Raw genomic sequence first — 20,267 nt, forward strand, 5'->3', positions numbered from 1 at the left:
AATGTGGTGGTGAGCTGCATTCTTGAACCGCTGCAGTCCATGTGGGGTAGGTACACCCATAGTGCTGTTAGGAAGGGAGTTCCAGGATTTTGTCCCAGCGACAGTGAAGGAACGGCGATATATTTCCAAGTCAGGATGGTGTGTGGCTTGGAGGGGACCTTGCAGGTGGTGCTGTTCCCATGCATTTGCTGCCCATGTCCTTCTAGTTGGTAGAGGTCATGGGTTTGGAAGGTGCTGTCTAAGGAGCCTTGGTGCATTGCTGCAGTGCATCTTGTAGATGGTACACGCTGCTGCCACTGTGCGTCGGTGGTGGAGGGAGTGAATGTTTGTGGATGGTGTGCCAATCAAGTGGGCTTCTTTGTCCTGGATGATGTCGAGCTTCTTGAGTGTTGTTGGAGCTGCACCCATCCAGGCAAGTGGAGAGTATTCCGTCACACTCCTGACTTGTGCCTTGTAGATGGTGGACAGGCTTTGGGGAGTCAGGAGGTGAGTTACTCCCCGCAGGATTCCTAGCCTCTGACCTGCTCTTGTAGTCATGGTATTTATATGGCTACTCCAGTTCAGTTTCTGGTCAATGGTAGCCCCTAGGATGTTGATAGTGGGGGATTCAGCGATGGTAATGCCATTGAATGTCAAGGGGCGATGGTTCGATTCTCTCTTGTTGGAGATGGTCATTGCCTGGCACTTGTGTGGCGCAAATGTTACTTGCTACTTATCAGCCCAAGCCTGGATATTGTCCAAGTCTTGCTGCATTTCTACATGGACTGCTTCAGTATCTGAGGAGTCACGAATGGTGCTGAACATTGTGCAATCATCAGCGAACATCCCCACTTCTGACCTTATGATTGAAGGAAGGTCATTGATGAAGCAGCTGAAGATGGTTGGGCCTAGGACACTACCCTGAGGAACTCCTGTAGTGATGTCCTGGAGCTCAGATGATTGACCTCCAACAACCGCAACTATCTTCCTTTGCTCTAGTTATGACTGCAACCAACGGAGGGTTTTCCCCGATTCCCATTGACCTCAGTTTTGCTCGGGTTCCTTGATGCCATACTCGGTCAAATGCCGCCTTGATGTCAAGGGCAGCCACTCTCACCTCACCTCGAGTTCAGCTCTTTTGTCCATGTTTGAACCAAGGCTGTAATGAGGTCAGGAGCTGAGTGACCCTGGCAGAACCCAAACTGAGCGTCACTGAGCAGGTTATTGCTAAGCAAGTGCTGCTTGATGGTTCTGTTGATGACACCTTCCATCACTTTACTGATGATTGAGAGTAATTGGGGTGGTAATTGGCCAGGTTGGACCTGTCCTGCTTTTTGTATACAGGACATACTTGGACAATTTACCACATTGCAGGGTAGATGCCAATGTTGTAGCTGTACTGGAACAGCTTGGCTAGGGGAGCGGCAAGTTCTGGAGCACATGTCTTCAGTACTATTGCCGGAATATTGTCAGGGCCCAGAGCCTTTGCAGAAGTCTGGCATCTGTGATGCTGGGGACTGCAGGAGGAGGCCGGGATGGATCATCAACTTGGCACTTCTGGCTGAAGATTGTTGCAAATGTTTCAGCCTTATCTTTCGCACTGATGTGCTGGGCTCCCCCATCATGAGGATGGGGATATTTGTGGAGCCACCACCTCCAGTTAGTTGTTTAATTGTCCACCACCATTCACGGCTGGATGTGGCAGCACTGCAGAACTTGGATCTGATCCGTTGGTTATGGGATTGCTTGCTCTGTCTTTCACATGCTGCTTATGCAGTTTGGCACGCTTGTAGCTTCACCAGGTTGACACCTCATTTTGAGGTATGCCTGGTGCTGCTCCTGGCATGCCCTCCTGCACTCTTCATTGAACCAGGGTTGGTCTTCTGGCTTGATGGTAATGGCAGAGTGGGGGATATGTCGAGCCATGAGGTTACAGATTGTGGTTGAGTACAATTCTGCTGCTGGTGATGGCCCACAGTGCCTCATGGATGCCCACTTTTGCATTGCTAGATCTGTTCGAAATTTATCCCATTTAGCACTGTGGTAGTGCCACACAGCACGATGGACGGTATCCTCAATGTGAAGGCAGGACTTCGTCCCCACAACAACTGTGCGGTGGTCACTCCTACCAATACTTCATGGACAGATGCATCAGCGGCAGGCAGATTGGTGAGGACGAGGTCAAGTATGTTTTCCCCTCTTGGTTCCCTCACCACGTGCCGCAGACCCAGTCCAGCAGCTATGTCCTTTAGGACTTGGCCAGCTCAGTCAGAATTGGTTCTACTGAGCCATTCTTGGTGATGGACATTGAAGTCCCCCACCCAGAGTACATTCTGTGCCCTTGCCATCCTCAGTGTTTCCTCCAAGTGCTGTTCAATATGGAGGAATGCTGACTCATCAGCTGAGGGAGGGCGGTAGGTGGTAATCAGCAGGAGGTTTTCTTGTCAATTTTTGACCTGATACCATGAGATTTCATGGGGTCCATAGTCGATGTTGAGGACTCCCTCCCTACTGTATACCACTGTTCTGCCAACTCTGCTGGGTCTGTCCTGCCGGTGGGACAGGACATACCCGGGGATGGTGATGGCAGTGTCTGGGACATTGTCAGGTATAATTCCGTGAGTATGACTATGTCAGGCTTGACTAGTCTGTGGGACAGCTCTCCCAACTTTGGCACAAGCCCCCAGATGTTAGTAAGGAGGACTTTGCAGGGTCGACAGGGCTGTGTTTGACTTTGTCGTTTCCGGTGCCTAGGTCGATGCCGCGTGGTCCGTCTTTTCATTGACTCGTAGCAGTTAGATACAACTGAGTGGCCCTGCTCGGCCATTTCAGAGGGCATAATAGAGTCAACCACATTGCTGTGGGTCTGGAGACACATGTCGGCCAGACCAGGTAAGGACATTAGACTAGCATTTAATTCCAGAGCCACGGGTGAAAAGACTGCCACATTTCCAGCAAAGACACTGTCCTCAATATTAAAATCAACTGCTCTTCAGACACTGCAGTCAGCAATAAAACTGACCACTCTCAGCTAATAATAAAACTGCACGCGCTGGTCCACAGCGTCCTGGACCCATATGCATGACTACCCCTTGTGAAGGTGGAATCCCATTTGCTCTGTGACCATAATGGGTGGAATCTCCAGGAACTATTTGAAGGACTGCACTGCAGCAATTCCACAGATCTTGGTGCTGAGGGGCAGAATGACAACAAAAAAAAGTTAACATTTTGGGGATGGGAAAGAGAGGGAGAGAGGGTAGGGGAAGGAAAAGAGAGAGAGAGAGATGGGGAAGAGATAAAGATATCAGATATCAATCAGGAAAAAAAAGAGATGGAGAGGGATGACAGAGAAAGATAAGGGATGGAGGAGCAGAAATCATGGCTCAGAAAGGCGGTGGGGAGGCAGTGGCGTAGTGGTATTGTCACTGGACTAGTAACCCAAAGTATCGCTCTGGGGACATGGGTTCAAATCCCACCACAGCAGAAGGTGGAATTTGAATTCAATTAATAAAAATCTGGAATTTAAAGCTAGTCTAATGATGGCCATGAAACCATTGTCAATTGTTGTAAAAACCCATCTGATTCACTCATGTACTTGAGGGAAGGAAATCTGCTGTCCTTACCTGGTTTGGCCTACATGTGACACCAGACCTACAGTAATGTGGTTGACTCTTAAATGCCCTCTGAAATGGCCTAGCAAGGCATTAAGGGATGGGCATTAAATGCTGGCTTAGCCAGTGACGCCCACATCCCACAAACAAATAAATAAGTAAAGCTGGGGCGAGGGAAACATACAACTGGGGATGTAAGCATGTGGATCGGTGGTAGTCGGTGGCTTAGCAAGGGATCATTGGACTTTGACTTAGAAGTTGGAGATAAAGTTTTCAAAAATGCAGAAAGATTTGAACTTGAAAATTAACAATTATCTTTATTACAGGGATAGGCACCCAACACATTGCATCATGGATATTTGACAGAATTATTGAGTCAATAACAAACATGGGGGCAATTAAACTGTATATAGAGTGTATAGCCAACCTAACGCCATCAAAACGCAGTCAGATTTAAAACACATTTCTCCCTATTTAGCGAGATACCTGACATTGTTTTTGCTTGCACAAGTAGTCAGTCTCTGCCCGCACACTTGATGTAGTGATGCAGAGAATCCAGTTTGATGTCCATCTGTCTGGAATGATCTTGACCTCTTTTTCTCTCTCCTCTCTCGCTTGCTCTATCCCCTCTCTGTGTCCAACTTACGCCCACCCCCTCTCTCGCCTGCTCCTCCCACCTGTCTGTCTCTATCTCTCTCTCTCTCTCTCTACCCCATTTTCTCCTCCCCAAACCACCCTCCCTCTCTGCCCGTTGCTGGGAGCGGGAGCAGCGCTTTCCGAACTTCAGACAGATTCTGGGTTTTCCGGCAGGCTTTTGAAAAGAATCAGAACCCGCAGGAAAACCACAAATCTGTCTGAAGTTTGGAAACCGCTGTTCACGCTCCCAGAAACAGTCAGCGTCAGCTGTGAAACTGACAACTGCGATTGTTTTCTTAAAAGCCGGTCTGAAGGAGCCAATGGGAAATTTTTCGTGCCTGAAATTACCAGTCACATATCTCAAAATCTTTATGACAGACACTAGTGTTCGTGTACGTACACATTGCCAACCCTTACTTTATTACATTTGAGGGACTTGGTGCACTTGCAGCAGTAACCATGAGCCTGAGGTCAGCGATTATTTTAAAATAAAGCTACTGCTCATTGTATGCAGTTGTAACTGAGCTATTAGCCTCTAAAGAAACCTTACATTGGATTTGTAAAGCAGCTGTATGAATGGCTGTCTGGTGTCAGCAGCTCTGTTTCAAGCCTGTAAATAAAAATGGTAAATATCAAAGGGCCCCAACCCGTTTGCCAGCATTCTGATTGGTCACGTGTATGATTGACAGAACTGTGGGCCAGTGAATTGAGGAAACTGATGGATGCCATTGAGAATGAGCAAGCAGGTACAAAAACAAAATTAGTTGCTATTATAGTTTGTATTAAACTTGAATGAATTATAGGCTGACATGGCACTTTTAAATAAAATTAGTGCTTGGACTACAGGATCATGTCTCGACTATCCTGTGCGGCCTACCACTAAAGAAACCTGGTCCTAGATTTATAAGCATCCTGTGGAAAAAAAATTCATAACTGTCAACTGCTGAAGTGAAATGCCAAATGTGAAAAATAGTACTGCTTGCAACAGTGCCACTGGAGATTTGTTGCATATACATAAAAAGGTTAAAATAAATGTGGCTATTTCTTCACTACTTCTGGGTCACTTCACATAGCATGGCCATGCATGTTACCCCAGAGTGTGTAAATAAATACACATCAGAAAATGTGCTGGCAAATGACCAAAATAATATTTACACTTATGAGAAAAAAACAATCCGTAATATATAACACAAGTGAGGGAACTTACTTCTTTACAGAAGAAAAAAAATACGTGTGCTCAAACTGAAAATATTGACTGGCAGTTGTGTCGCTTATGAGTATAAGAGGTTCTATTCGTGAGAAGCTTCTCAAGCTGCTATGTTATCTCAACAGGTGAAAATAAGAGAAGCAACGGGACTGCCCCTCAATTTGTCAAACTTCGTGTTCTGCCAATATATCTTCTGGGATCACTCTGACCAAACAGTTGCACCTCCAATGGTGAACCCAGATATGCCATCCATCAAAAACAAGGCTGTTCAGTACACTGTGACGTTTGACCACAGTAAGGTGAGCAGTTTGTTAGCTAAATGTCTTTACTTTGCATTGAATGAAACCAAAAGGCACTCTAGTAGCAGTCTTGTCACTTGGATCATTGAAAGAATAGCCTAGAAAACAGATTCAGTGTTTTTAATTGAAGTAAATGCTGGCGCTTTGATGCATCGTTTCAGGATTTTATGGTGCATGTTACGGAGGAGTTTCTGGAGTTTATTTCTGAAGGAGCTCTAGCCATTGAAGTCTGGGGCCATCGATGTGCAGGTAATGGCAGGACCACCTGGGCAGTTGATGCACTGCAAGCAAAAACACGCACACTACGTGACAGGTACAGAGCAGCTTCCTGGACATGATAATCTAGTTAATGTATATAGTTTTTAATTTCATAAAGAAGCCCAATATCATCTTGGCTGTTCAGTTATTTGGTTGTTTTTACAGGTTGTGATGCTGACTTCCAGATACATGAATGTACCAATCAGAGTTTCACAGAGTACAAATATTTTACTATTTGTAATCTTGTTAGTGTTGCGTGACTCGGTATCATTTTACATCTGAAGTGCAATTTTTGTCTCCAGTAAATCAACAGAGATGATGTGAGTTTTCAGTTGTGGTAAACAGGAAAAAGAAAATCCCAGAATTTCTCTTCAGGTGTTTATTTTATTTTCTGCCGTAGCTTTCCCGTTAGTTTAAGTTGCTTATGTAGTTTTCCAATGTTTTCTTTCATATTGGTGTGTTGCCATCCACCCAACTGCTCTATAACTGATTAAGTGACTGGAACATCTGACTTACCATTCAAAACCTCTGCTGTACTGCTGTTGGTGAGCATTGTTTACTGTCAAACAGACCTAGTGAGCCTCTAGAATAAGATGTGCTCGCATTGTTTCAAAACTGAAATGTGTGTAAATGCATCTCGCTCTTGATCTTAAATGCCATTTTGAACATTTTACCTATGTTGATAGCTCTGAGCAAAAGCACATGTGGGGAAATATCATCCCATTGTTCTTCAGACTGCGAATGTTGATCCAGACAGCATACAAAGTGACATTTTTCTGGAGTCTATAGGCTATAGATCAGTTCGCAATGTTTGGAACACTTATCACTGTGTGGTTGACTTTTTGCTGAAATAGATGGAGTGAAGTCACACGTAGGATTGAGATGTGGATCTCAGTGCAAGAATTGAATGAGATAGGAGAGTACACAGCAGTGGAACTGACTCAAGCCAAGGATGTCAATACTGGGGGTGTCTTCCAGATTAGACAGGTACTTGGACTTTTTAAATATTGGTACTTTAATCCATCTTACATAAATAGTGAAAGATGACATTATAACCTCCAAAAAGCAAAAAATCAAATGTATATGGATTGAATTAATGACAGCAATCCCAGAGATCTTGTATTTTGTTTTTCGATCATGTAATTATGATCTATCTTTGTGTTAAAATTTTACATGATTGGTATCCATTTTTGCCTGACTGCAACTCTGTGAAGCATCTTTGGGATGTTTTCCCACTTGAAAGGTGCCAAATAAATGCAAGTTGTTTTGTCCTTTGAATTTTCTGAGTTGTACTTTTCTTGCCCTTCATTTAGACCTCGATAGAATTATACAGTGAAACAGCACCATTTCAGTTACTGTTTTAGTGACGTATCTGTTAGTCACTTGCTCTGTTGTGTATTCCTCTGTATTCCATCATGTCTGGTGTGCTTTTGTTCAGGGTCAATCTCGTAGGATTGAAGTTGCCGTTAAACCTGTCCAGCACTCGGGGACATTGCCACTTATGGTGGAAGCTATTCTGTCCGTCTCTATAGGATGCATCACTGCCAGGTCCATTAAACTACAGAGACCCTTGGATAGTTACCAGGTAAGGGACTTGGGTAAACCTGTTTGAAGGAATACAGATGACTTGCTGAGAACATATTACAAATCTGAGGCAGATTGAGGAATTTTGGTAATTTTCATAAGGGAATTCATATCTGTTCTGGCAGATTTGTAATGGGAAAGGGAATATGTTCAGCGGTTTTGTTTTTTAATTTCAAGGAATGCATCACCTGGAGTGGGATTTAATGTTAGCACTTGCACCTAAATCATTGTTTAAAAAAGTAATTCTTGGTGTGAGACAACATCCTGGGGGTTTCAGTCGATGCAGGTTTAATATGTTCAGTAATTTACTGAGTTTTACTGCCATTTCTGTGTTGGTGTTACTAAGGAAGAGAATGCTGAAAAAAATCTCTAGAAGTGGAGATAGTAGAGGTAATGGATGGGGTGAAAATTAATGGGCAGGATGTACTGAAAAGACTGGCTTTGCTTTGAGTGGATAAGTCAGATGGTTTGCATCCCAGGTTGCTAAAGGAAGTGGTGGTGGCGATGGTGGAAGGGCGTGCCTTAATCTTCCAATCTTCCCTAAATGCTGGGGATGTGCCGGAGGGTTGGAGGGTGGCAAATATGACACCCTTATTCAAGAAAGGGTTCAAGGACATTCCTAGTAACTACAGGCTGGTCAGTTGGACATTAATGGTGGGTAAGGTTTTAGAAACAATAATCAAGGGAAAAAATCAATAGAGGTTTGAGTTAATTAAGGAGATCCTGGGTTGATTTGTAATAGGCAGATTGTGGTTGACAATCTAATTGAATTTTTTGATGAAGTAACAGAGAAGGTTGATCAAAGCATTGCAGTGAATGTTATCTACATGGATTTTAAGAAAGCCTTCGACAAAGTGTCACATAAAAGGCTAGTTAACAAAATTTAGGCTTATAGAATAGGAGGGTCAGTGTCAGCTTGGATAAAATGTTGGCTTAAGGACAGAAAACAGCGAGTTGTGGTAAATGGTTGATTTTCAGACTGGAGGATGATGGTAGACAGTGTTGTTCCCCAAGGGTCAGTGCGAGGGCCACTACATTTTTGCTATATATAACTGACTTGGATATTGAAATACAGAATGAAATCTCAAAATTTTCTGATGATACCTAACTTGGAGGTGTAGCAGACAATGAAAATGAGACTAATCAACTGTGGCAGGACATAGACTATCAGAATGGACAGACAAGTGGCAGATGGAATTTAAGATAGAGAAGTGCGAGGTGATGCATTATGGCAGAAGGGAGAGGCAAATAGACTTAATAGCACAGTTTTAAAGAGTGTGCAGGGACAGAGTGATCTGGAGGGAGGGGGCAGTGTTGGGGGGGGTCATGGATCTTTGAAGGTGGCAGGACATATTGAGAGTGTAATTAGCAAAGCATAAGGGATCTTGGGCTTCATAAATAGAGGCATTGAGTACAAAAGCAGGGAAGTTATGCTGAACCTTTATAATGCTCTGACTAGGCCACAACTAGAGTGTTGCGTCTAGTTCTAGTTGTCCGACTTCAGAAAGGATGTGAGGGTCCTTGAGAAGGTGCGGAGGAGATTTATCAGAATGGTTCCAGTGATGAGGAAGATTAGCTACAAGGTTGAGTTGGAGTAGCTGGGGTTGTTTTACTTGGAGCAAAGGAGATTGAGAGCAGATTTGATAGAAGTGTACAAGATTATGCTGGATCTGGTTCTGGGGAATGAGGTGAGTCAAGTGAATCAAGTAATAGTAGGAGAACATTTAGGGGACAATGATCATCGTATCATAAGGTTGAGGTTAGCTATGGAAAAGGACAAGGAATAATCTGGAGTAAAAATACTTAATTGGAGGAAGGCCAATATAATTGGGACAAGAATAGATCTGGCCCAGGTAGACTAGAATTAAAGATTGCCAGGCAGAACTATAATGGAACAATGGGCTGCCTTTAAAGCAAAGATGGTTCAAGTAGTCAAGGTACATTCCCACAAAGGAGAAAGGGAGGGCAAGCAAAGCCAGAGCTCCCTGGATGACGAGAAAGAGTAAGATGCAGCAGAAATTGGTGCATATGACGGATGCCAGGTTGATAATACGAGAGAGAACTAGGCTGAATATAGAAAGTTCAGAGGGGGATTGAAAAAGAAAGTAGGAGGGGCAAAGAGAGTATGAGAGGAGACTAACAGCTAACATAAAAGGAAATCCAAATGGCTTGTATAAGCATATGAAAGTAAAAGATACTAAGAGGAGGGGTGAGGCTGAGTAAGGACCAAAAAGGGGATCTACGCATGGAGGCAGAGAGCATGGCTGTGAGTCAGAGTCATTGCAGGACAAAAGGAGGCCTTTCAGCCCATCAAGTCCATGCCTACTCTCTCTAGAACAATCCAGTCAGTTCCATTCCCCCATTCTATCCACATAACCCTGCCAGTTTATTTTCCTCAAGTGCCCATCCAGTTTCCTTTTGAAATCATTAATCATCTCTGTTTCCACCAGTCTTGTTGGCAGCAAGTTCCAGCTCATCACCACTCACTGCATTAAAAAATTTTTCCTCACATCCCCCCTGTATATCTTGCCCAAAGCCTTAAATTTGTGTCCACGTGTACCATCAGCTAATGGGAACAGCTTTTCTTTGTCTACCTTATCGAAACCTGTCATAATATTGTATACCTCTATCAAATCTCTCTTCAGTCTCCTTTGCTCCAAGGAGAACAACCCCAGCTTCTCCAGCCTAGCCTTGTAACTGAAATCCCTCATCCCTGAAACCATTCTGGTAAATCTCCTCTCTAGCCTCTGAAGGACACCTTCAACCTTCCTGAAGTGTGGTGACGAAACACAGTTCCTTCCTCGATGATCCGTTCCGACTGGGGTTTTTCTCACTGCCGCTCCTTTTTAAACTGGCTTGGCTGCTCCTTTGTTGCTCCATGCTGAGTGGGTATTCTCCCTTGCTGCCACACCCTTTTAAACTGGCTGGGCTCCTCCCTGGCTTCTCAATGCTGACTAGCAATCCCCAAAAGATTCTCAACAGATATATATGGTTGGATCTTCTGACTTGCAAAGCCCATTTGAATGTCAAAAACAGTCAAAAAAAGATTGCTGATAAGGTTCCTCCTGCTGAAGTTCCACATTGAACTGGAATGATTATTAACTGGGCATGGTGTGGGCCGCTGTAGCAGTCAGGAGCACAGGGATTGTACAAGTTTTAGCTGGACTAGGAGTAATAAAGGATCACTGCACAATGTAGCTGGACTAGAAGCAATATGGATCACTGCACAATGTAGCTGGACTAGGAGTAATAGGGAATCACTGCACAATGTTGCTGGACTAGGAGTAATAGGGAATCACTGCATGATGTAACTAGACTAGAAGCAATATGGATCACTGCACAATGTAGCTGGACTAGGAGTAATAGGGATCACTGCACAATGTTGCTGGACTAGGAGTAATAGGGAATCACTGCATGATGTAACGAGACTAGAAGCAATATGGATCACTGCACAATGTAGCTGGACTAGGAGTAATAGGGATCACTGCACAGTTGCTGGACTAGGAGTAATAGGGAATCACTGCATGATGTAACTAGACTAGAAGCAATAGGGATCACTGCACAATGTAGCTGGACTAGAAGCAATATGGATCACTGCACAATGTAGCTGGACTAGGAGTAATAGGGATCACTGCACGATGTAGCTGGACTAGGAGTAATAGGGAATCACTGCATGATGTCGCTAGACTAGAAGCAATAGGGATCACTGCACGATGTAGCTGGACTAGGAGTAATAGGGAATCACTGCATGATGTAACTAGACTAGAAGCAATATGGATCACTGCACAATGTAGCTGGACTAGAAGCAATATGGATCACTGCACAATGTAGCTGGACTAGGAGTAATAGGGATCACTGCACAATGTTGCTGGACTAGGAGTAATGGGGATCACTGCATGATGTAGCTAGACTAGAAGCAATAGGGATCACTGCACGATGTAGCTGGACTAGGAGTAATGGGGATCGCTGCATGATGTCGCTAGACTAGAAGCAATAGGGATCACTGCACGATGTAGTTGGACGAGGAGTAATAGGGATCACTGCACGATGTAGCTAGACTAGAAGCAATAGGGATCACTGCATGATGTAGCTGGGCTAGGAGCATTAGGGATCACTGCACGATGTAGTTGGACGAGGAGTAATAGGGATCACTGCACGATGTAGCTAGACTAGAAGCAATAGGGATCACTGCACAGTGTAGCTGGAATAGGAATAATAGGGATCAGTGCACGATATAACTGGACTAGGAGTAATAGGGATCACTGCACAATGTAACTGGATTAGGAGTAATAGGGATCACTGCACGATAGAGCAAACCGTGTTTCAATAATGGGAGATCACTGCATGACATATATGGACTCTTATTGATAGGAAATCACCTTGACATAGGCTACAATTAATGGGGGGAAACATTGCATGAGGTGGCTGGACTATGATTATTGAGAGGTCACTGCATGATGTCTCTGGGGTGGGGAAGTCTTTTTTCTTCTTCTTTAGCTTCCTTGCCTCGAGAGACGATGGGTAAGCGCTTGGAGGTGGTCAGTGGTTTGTGAAGCAGTACCTTGAGTGGCTATAAAGGCCAATTCTAGAGTGACATACTCTTCCACAGGTGCTGCAGAAAAAGTTGGTTGTCGGGGCTGTTACACAGTTGGCTCTCCCCTTGCGCTTCTGTCTTTTTTCCTGCCAACTGCAAAGTCTCTTCGACTCGCCACACTTTAGCCCCGCCTTTATGGCTGCCCGCCAGCTCTGCCGATCACTGGCAACTGACTCCCACGACTTGTGATCAATGTCAAAGGACTTCATGTCGCATTTGCAGACGTCTTTAAAGCGGAGACATGGACGGCCGGTGGGTCAGATACCAGTGACGAGCTCGCTGTACAACGTGTCCTTGGGGTTCCTGCCATCTTCCATGCGGCTCACATGGCCAAGCCATCTCAAGCGCCGCTGACTCAGTAGTGTGTATATGCTGGGGATGTTGGCCGCCTCGAGGACTTCTGTGTTGGAGATACGGTCCTGCCACCTGATGCCAAGGATTCTGCGGAGGCAGCGAAGATGGAATGAATTGAGATGTCGCTCTTGGCTGACATACGTTGTCCAGGCCTCGCTGCCGTCGAGCAAGATACTGAGGACACCGGCTTGATACACTCGGACATTTGTGTTCCGTGTCAGTGTGCCATTTTCCCACACTCTCTTGGCCAGTCTGGAAATAGCAGTGGAACCCTTTCCCATGCGCTTGTTGATTTCTGCATCGAAAGACAGATTACTGGTGATAGTTGAGCTTAGGTAGGTGAACTCCTGAATCACTTCCAGAGCGTGGTCGCCGATATTGATGGATGGAGCATTTCTGACGTCCTGGCCCATGATCGTTTTCTTGAGGCTGATGGTTAGGCCAAATTCATTGCAGGCAGCCGCAATCCTGTCAATGAGTCTCTGCAGACACTCTTCAGTGTGAGATGCTAATGCAGTATCGTTAGTAAAGAGGAGTTCTTTGATGAGGACTTTCCGTACTTTGGTCTTCGCTCTTAGACGGGCAAGGTTGAACAACCTGCCACCTGATTTTGTGTGGAGGAAAATTCATTCTTCTGAAGACTTAAATGCATGTGAGAGCAGCAGGGAGAAGAAGATCCCAAACAGTGTAGGTGCGAGAACACAGCCCTGTTTCACGCCACTCAGGATAGGAAAGGGGTCTGATGAGGTGCCGCTGTGCTGAATTGTGCCTTTCATATTGTCATGGAATGAGGTGATGATACTTAGTAGCTTTGGTGGACATCCGATCTTTTCTAGTAGTCTGAAGAGACCACGTCTGCTGACCAGGTCAAAGGCTTTGGTGAGATCAATGAAAGCAATGTGGAGGGGCATCTGTTGTTCGTGGCATTTTTCCTATAGCTGGCAAAGGGAGAACAGCATGTCAATGGTGTATCTCTCTGCTTGAAAGCCACACTCTGCCTTGGGGTAGACACGCTCAGCCAGCTTCTGGAGCCTGTTTAGAGCGACTCAAGCGAAGACTTTCCCCACTATGCTGGGCAGGGAGATTCCACGGTAGTTGTTGCAGTCACTGCGGTCACCCTTGTTCTTATAGAGGGTGATGATATTGGCATCGCGCATGTCCTGTGGTACTGCTCCCTCGTCTCAGCACAGGCAAAGCAGTTCGTAGAGTGCTGAAAGTATAGCAGGCTTGAAACTCTTGATTAATTCAGGGGTAATGCCGTCCTTCCCAGGGGCTTTTCCGCTGGCTAGAGAATCAATGGCATCACTGGGTTCCGATTTTGTTGGCTGTACGTCCAGCTCATCCATGACTGGCAGAGACTGGGCTGCATTGAGGGCTGTCTCAGTGACAACATTTTCCCTGGAGTACAGTTCTAGGTAGTGCTCCACCCAGCAGTCCATTTGCTTGCATTGGTCAATGATTGTGTCCCCTGATTTAGATTTGAGGGGGGCGATCTTCTTGATGGTTGGTCTAAAAGCTCTCTTAATGCCATCATACATTCCTCTGATGTTTCCGGTGTTGGAGGCCAGCTGAACATGACTGCATAGGTATGCCAGTAGTCATTTGCGCAGCGCCTGACTGTTCCTTGTGCACCACGTCTGGCTGCTTTAAGTGCTACGGATGTTAACTCGCTGGGGGCTTTCTTGTAGTTCAGCACTTAGTGGCTATGACAGATTCCAGCTCTTCAAAGTGAGATTGAAACCAGTCTGCATTCTGCTTCACACATTTGCCATAGGTGGTCACTGCTGAGTCATAGAAGGCATCTCTGATGTGGGCCCACTTGGTCTCTGCATCCCCTGTAGGAGTGTTTTGAAGGGCTTTTTCAAGTGAATTTAGAAACTTATCTAACAGCTGTGGATGAGAAATTCTGCTACTGTTGATGCGCGGGCAGCCCTTCTGCTTGGAGTGATGCAGCTTCTTTGGTTTGAGTCTAACCTTGCTGCACACCAGGGAGTGGTCGGTGTCGCAGTCAGCACTGTGGAAGCTGCGTGTGATTTGAACGCTGTTTAAAGAGGCTCGCCTTGTGACGGTGAGGTCCAACTGATGCCAACGACGTGATCTTGGGTGCCTCCAAGAAACCTGGTGACAAGGTTTAGTATAAAAGAACGAGTTGGTAATGCAGAGGTACACAACTCAAGCAGTCTCTGTCCATTCTCATTCATCCTTCCAATGCCAAAGTGCCCAAGGCAGGAGGGCCATGAGTCATGGTCGGCCTCAACCCTGGCATTGAAGTCCCCCAGCAGGAACAGGTGTTCGGTATTGGTGATGCTACTAATGATATTATGGAGTTCCTCATTGACCTGTCTTTAGCTTCAGGTGGGGAGCAGAGTGTTGGAGCATAGATGCTGAGTAGGTGTACTGGACCAGAGGCGGTGAGCGGTCGGATGGACAGTATGCGTTCCGAGCCATTTGAGGGAGGCTCTATCATGCTGAGCAAAGAGTTTCTCATGGTGAAGCCCATGCTGTCTTGGTTCTTCAGGATCCCTACCCTGCTAGAAAAAGGTGTAGTCTTGTTCTGCTAGAGATCGGCTCGCAGGGTGGCGTGTCTCCTGAAGTGCTGCAATGTCCACATTGAGTCGACTGAGCTCGTTGTTAATGATGGCGGTCTTCCGAGAATCGTTGATTTGTGTAAGGTCTTCCGACAGGCCAGCATACTTAGTTCTGACGTTCCAGCTTGCAAAACGAAGGGCCGGTACCTTCTTTCCTTTTTTTTTCCGTGCTGCTTGGTGCGGTGTTACAGCCCACTTGTCGGGCAATGACCCTGGGCTCCAAGCACCCATTGAAGCAGGTGGACTGTGGCGGGACAGAGCCTTACTGACCGGGGGCTGCCCGGTTTGAGGCGGGTGGTAGCTGTCCAGTGAGATGCGATGACCTCTCCCACCGACAAAGGCAACCCGTGGCACCCAATCTCTACGCCAATTGAGCTGGATTTATAACCCGTAACTGCTGCCTTTCGTGTTGTTTTGGTTGCTGTGAGGTGACTATGGAGTGACCTCTCCATGGCGCATGCTTGGGCGGATGTATGGAGGTTGTGAGTTGCCCAAGCATCAAAAACCCCCTCTCGGCCTTCCTGGTGGGGTCCAAAGGAGTGCAGAGCATGACGTTTAGCACCGGTATGGCTGCAGGAACTGCCGGAAACATGTCAAAGGTGACACATGACCGCCTTCGGGGTTCCGCTGCGGATTTTCTGTTAGGGTTTAGTCCCTTAGCCTTGGTCTCTTTCGAGACGCCCACAAGGCAGTGGGGCTGCATGATGTCTCTGGACTGGGTTTCAACAGTGGTGATTGATGCATGATGTACTGGGCTGTGTTTGAACAATGCGGATTGCTGCATGATCTGGGCTGTGTTTGAACAATGGGGATTGCTGCATGATGTACTGGGTTGTGTTTGAACAATGGGGATTGCTACATGATGTACGGGACTGTGTTTGAACAATGGGGATTGCAGTATGAAGAAACTGGCTGTGTTTGAACAATGAGGATTGCTACATGATGTATCTGGTCTGTGTTGCAACAATGGGGATTGTGGCATGTTGTATCTGTTATGGTTGAACAATGGGGTTTGTTCCATGATGTATCTGGGCTATATTTGAGGGATTAGATGCAAAATGGAAATGCAAACTATACTAATTGAAAAATAATACAATAGTGTCCAATTAGCAAAGAATAGAATGAGTGAATTGGAACTTTGTTTTAGATTCCCATTGCTGGTACTTTTTAGCTGCTGCTGTTTGTATTTGTGTTTATATTGTTCTGGAATTTCTTAAGATTTTGCAATTCCTTGTTTTTAAAGAAAAAACAACTGCACTTAGCAGCAGGTTTATTTTATTGCTGAGGAATAACTGTGATGCTTTTTGCATTACAAAAGAGTGTAATGGGGTCTTATACCTTTTGAAAAGAGTTTCCAATTTGTTTGCATCTCGTCCATATCTGTCTCCAATTATTGCCTATCGATAAATTTCTTGCAAATTAGTGTGAATTTTATGTTTATTCCTTTTGACGTGTATAATTGTGATAATAAGTACCCATTATTTTGTGATTTACTATGAACAGTGTAAAGCTTTGTAATAAAGTGAAGTGTTTGTAAAATGTTTGCATGACAGTGTCTTTACTAAGTTTATTTTCTCCTGCCAGAAAGAGGAGAAGGAGGATATGGATAGTTACCAGGTATCGTTGCTACCATAAGTTATATGGCATGAAGCACAACATTGGCCAGCATCAGCAACTGACTCGCAAATTAGGCAATGGAGATGGAAAGTTTAGGTTTTAACAAGCCATAGTGTCTTGTGTGCACTTTCTAAACCATTTAGTTTTAACAATATCCAATTATAATTGACCAAGATAAAATAGATGTCACATAGCATTGGAAATTAGTGTGCCCCTTAATCATGCTTGGATTAACATTATAACTGTTGTTTGAAGCTGTATAAAATCAAATCTTCACTTGATGTGTACAGGCATTAGCATCAGAAAGTTTAACTTACGTTGAGGTCAATACCTATAAAATTGTCTTACAGAGGAGGGTGAGTAATAACAAATAAGTATCCATTACATACAGCTGAATTAAATGTAGCAGAGTAAGCCTGGTATGGATCCATGCAGAAACATGTATTATTCAGTTTTAATCTCCATTTTCCACCTCCATGGCAACTGGAAGTACAGGAAATATATGTTGTGCTTTCTTGCAGTCAGTTTGTCTGTGAACAGCAGCTTGTCATCTCAATAATTTAGATTACTGCTTCAAATTTTAATAACATTTTACATTGTTTTCCTCCCAGCATCCAACCCAGTCAGGTATTGGAATCCCATTTCATTGTTCTTTCAGGCATCTTTTGGAAATTGGCATGGTACAATTCATCTATCCATCAGACCATTAGAACATCTGCAAACATCTTGTTCTTCAACATTTACCTTCCCTCAACAACTAAGCATATAGACTAGTTAATTCTTCTCTCAACAGATTCTTAATTCCTTACACTGTTAGGCTAATGGAAGCTGTACCTACATGAAATCGTCTCTAATTCAGTAGGTTGAAGAATTGATCTGGCTCTTAACTAAACTTTTTAATTCATGTATTCCAACTCTCAACCGATTTCAGAAAGTATCGTGTTCCAAATATATAATTTTTTTTACTGTACCATTGCATACTTACAATAAATGAGAAGAAAATGTTGAATCCTCCTTTCTAATTATGACCCTGGTAAATGTTTTTTTTAAGAAAGGGATTTTTTGTTTGAGAAATTAATTGGATGTCACTTTTGTTGACATGTTATTTGTTACTGCAGTAACATAGTTACTAGGATACAAGGAGCAGTGGTTACCACAGTCCAATGATAGCTGCTATTCTTCTCAGTCACACTGTTCCCACAGATCAATCACAGAAATAAACAATGACCGTTCTAACAGTCATGTGGTTGGTTATCAGGGATCGAAGACCCTTTAATGTATCATCTACCTATACTATATACATCTCTTATAATTTTAAAATCACAAGAGCATCTTGAATCCTCCATTCCCACTATATATTCTGTTTATGACTCTGGTAACAGACTCTTGAAGTTTTTGTTTGTCCCAAGAAGTATCTATTGAAACTGATCTTTGATGTAGGTTAGCCATTGTGAAGTCATTCTTTGTTGCAGTCATGCTCATTGGTCCCTTGCAATTACACCAGCTACCACAGAACAAAGATAGATTATATTTTTCACTGGTATTATTCCCACAAACGCACTACCCTGCTCAATAAAACAATGGGCACCTGTAACCTAGGACCATGATCAGTGAATAGTGGTTGGGAGCGGGCCTCTGCAGGGCTTTTTTCCTCCACTTCCTAGACCAGAAACACTAATGCAAACCAAAATGCCCAACTGTTATCCTGGTTGAGATCAGCTAACTTAACACAGACAAACAGAGTGGATGGGAAGGGCCTCTTTACCTTAGCAGAGGGGTCAGTGACTAGTGGGTATAGATTTTAAGTGATTGGTAGAAGGATTAGAGGGGAGATGAGGAAAATGTTTTCACTCGGAGGATGGTGGAGGTCTGGAACTCACTGCCTGAAAGGGTGGTAGAGGCAGAAAACCTCATCTTATTTAAAAGGGGCCTGATGTGCACCTGAAGTGCTGCAATCTGCAGGGCTACGGATCAAATGCTGGAAAGTGGGATTAGGCTGGGGGGTTTTCCAGCCAGTGCAGACACGATGGACCAAGTGGCCTCTTACTGTGCCGTAAACTTTCTATGATTCTATAAGTATGGCCCGGATTTTGTGCTCAGCAGCAAAGTGATGTGCTTGCCGCTGACCTTGAAGAAAGCTGCCCACAATGATCCAGTTATCTCCAAGTCAAGGGAATCTGCAGGCATCCAGCAACAGTGATGTCATCATGGGCGGCGCAGTGGTTAGCACCGCAGCCTCACAGCTCCAGGGACCCGGGTTCAATTCTGGGTACTGCCTGTCCGGAGTTTGCAAGTTCTCCTTGTGTCTGCATGGGTTTTCGCCGGGTGCTCCGGTTTCCTCCCACATCCAAAAGACTTACAGGTGATAGGTAAATTGCCCATTGTAAATTGCCCCTAGTGTAGGGAGGTGATAGACAATATGGGATTACTGTAGGGTTAGTATAAATGGGTGGTTGCTGGTCGGCACAGACTCGGTGGGCCGAGGGGCCTGTTTCAGTGCTGTATCTCTAAATAAATAAATAAATAAATAAAGCTCAGCACCACCCTCTCGAGGGCAATTAGGGATGGGCAATAAATGTTGGCTTTGCCAGCTTCGCCCGTAGCTTGTAAACTAATTTTTAAAAAAATGCAGGGTAAGCAGCCCATCACATTGAAGAATTTTTCACACAGGGAACAAACGGAAAGTGAAATAAGAACAGAAAGTGCCGGAAATACTCAGCAGGTCTAGCAGCATCAGTGTAGAGAGAAACGGAGTTAACATTTCAGGTCTGTGACCCTTCATCAGAACAGTTCAGTTAGTTCTGATGAAGAGTCACAGACTTGAAACATTGGCCAGAATTTTACGGTAGGCGGACGGGAGCCAGCCACCGACTGAAAAGTCGGTGGCGCACCCGCTTCCGCCTCACTTGGGGATCCGACGTGTATTTTGCGGATCCCCGGGCTTCAATTGGTGAGAGGCGGGAGTTCCACCCGCTTGAGGTAGGAAGTCCGCCTAATAGAGCTGCTGGCAAATCAGTGGGCCGGCAGCTCTTAGTCCCAGCAGTACCACTGGGAGCGGTGACCGCTGCTGGGACTGCAGCCCAGTATGAAGACAAGATGCCTGGGAGCCGGGAGGAAAGGTAAGTTTTGGTTGCCTCACCAGGATGAATCAGTTGGGCCCTTGCGAGGCAGGGGTGGTCGATTGGGGAGAAGGGGGATGTGTTGTGTCTTGGGGGTGGTTGGGGTAGCAGGGGCAGACCTCCAGCCACCTCGGGATGCTCAGAAGCCGCCTGCTTTCGTAAGGCGGCTTCTTCGGCTCCAGGACGCCCGCTTGCCATGTGTAAAATCCGCATGGAAGTGGACAAAGGACCTTAAGTGGCCATTAAGTGGGAAGGTCTCCCGGTGCCTCACACTCCATTTTACGCCACCATCCGCCGCCCCCCGGCCACCATCCCACTTGCGAGGTGGCGTAAAACTCCGACCATTAACTCTATTTCTCTCTATACAGATGCTGCCAGACCTGCTGAGTATTTCCAGCACTTTCTGTTCTCATTTCAGAGT

The 20,267-nt window shown here is 45.1% G+C and overlaps 1 protein-coding gene across 6 annotated transcripts in view; it reads left to right on the plus strand.

The window, feature by feature from the left end:
- kif13a (kinesin family member 13A) overlaps window positions 1-20,267 on the plus strand; it is a 366,399-nt gene that overhangs the window by 286,218 nt on the left and 59,914 nt on the right. For 5 of the 6 annotated variants that reach the window (XM_068057158.1, XM_068057185.1, XM_068057194.1 and 2 more), the window contains exons 22-26: window positions 5,559-5,732; window positions 5,894-6,045; window positions 6,845-6,977; window positions 7,429-7,575; window positions 16,695-16,727. In XM_068057158.1, coding sequence (XP_067913259.1) covers window positions 5,559-5,732; window positions 5,894-6,045; window positions 6,845-6,977; window positions 7,429-7,575; window positions 16,695-16,727 — 639 coding nt within the window. The remainder of the gene's footprint in view (window positions 1-5,558; window positions 5,733-5,893; window positions 6,046-6,844; window positions 6,978-7,428; window positions 7,576-16,694; window positions 16,728-20,267) is intronic. The other variant, XM_068057175.1, reaches the window with a different exon arrangement.

The sequence above is a fragment of the Heterodontus francisci genome, chromosome 2, assembly GCF_036365525.1.
Source record: "Heterodontus francisci isolate sHetFra1 chromosome 2, sHetFra1.hap1, whole genome shotgun sequence".
Taxonomy (NCBI): Eukaryota; Metazoa; Chordata; class Chondrichthyes; order Heterodontiformes; family Heterodontidae; genus Heterodontus; species Heterodontus francisci.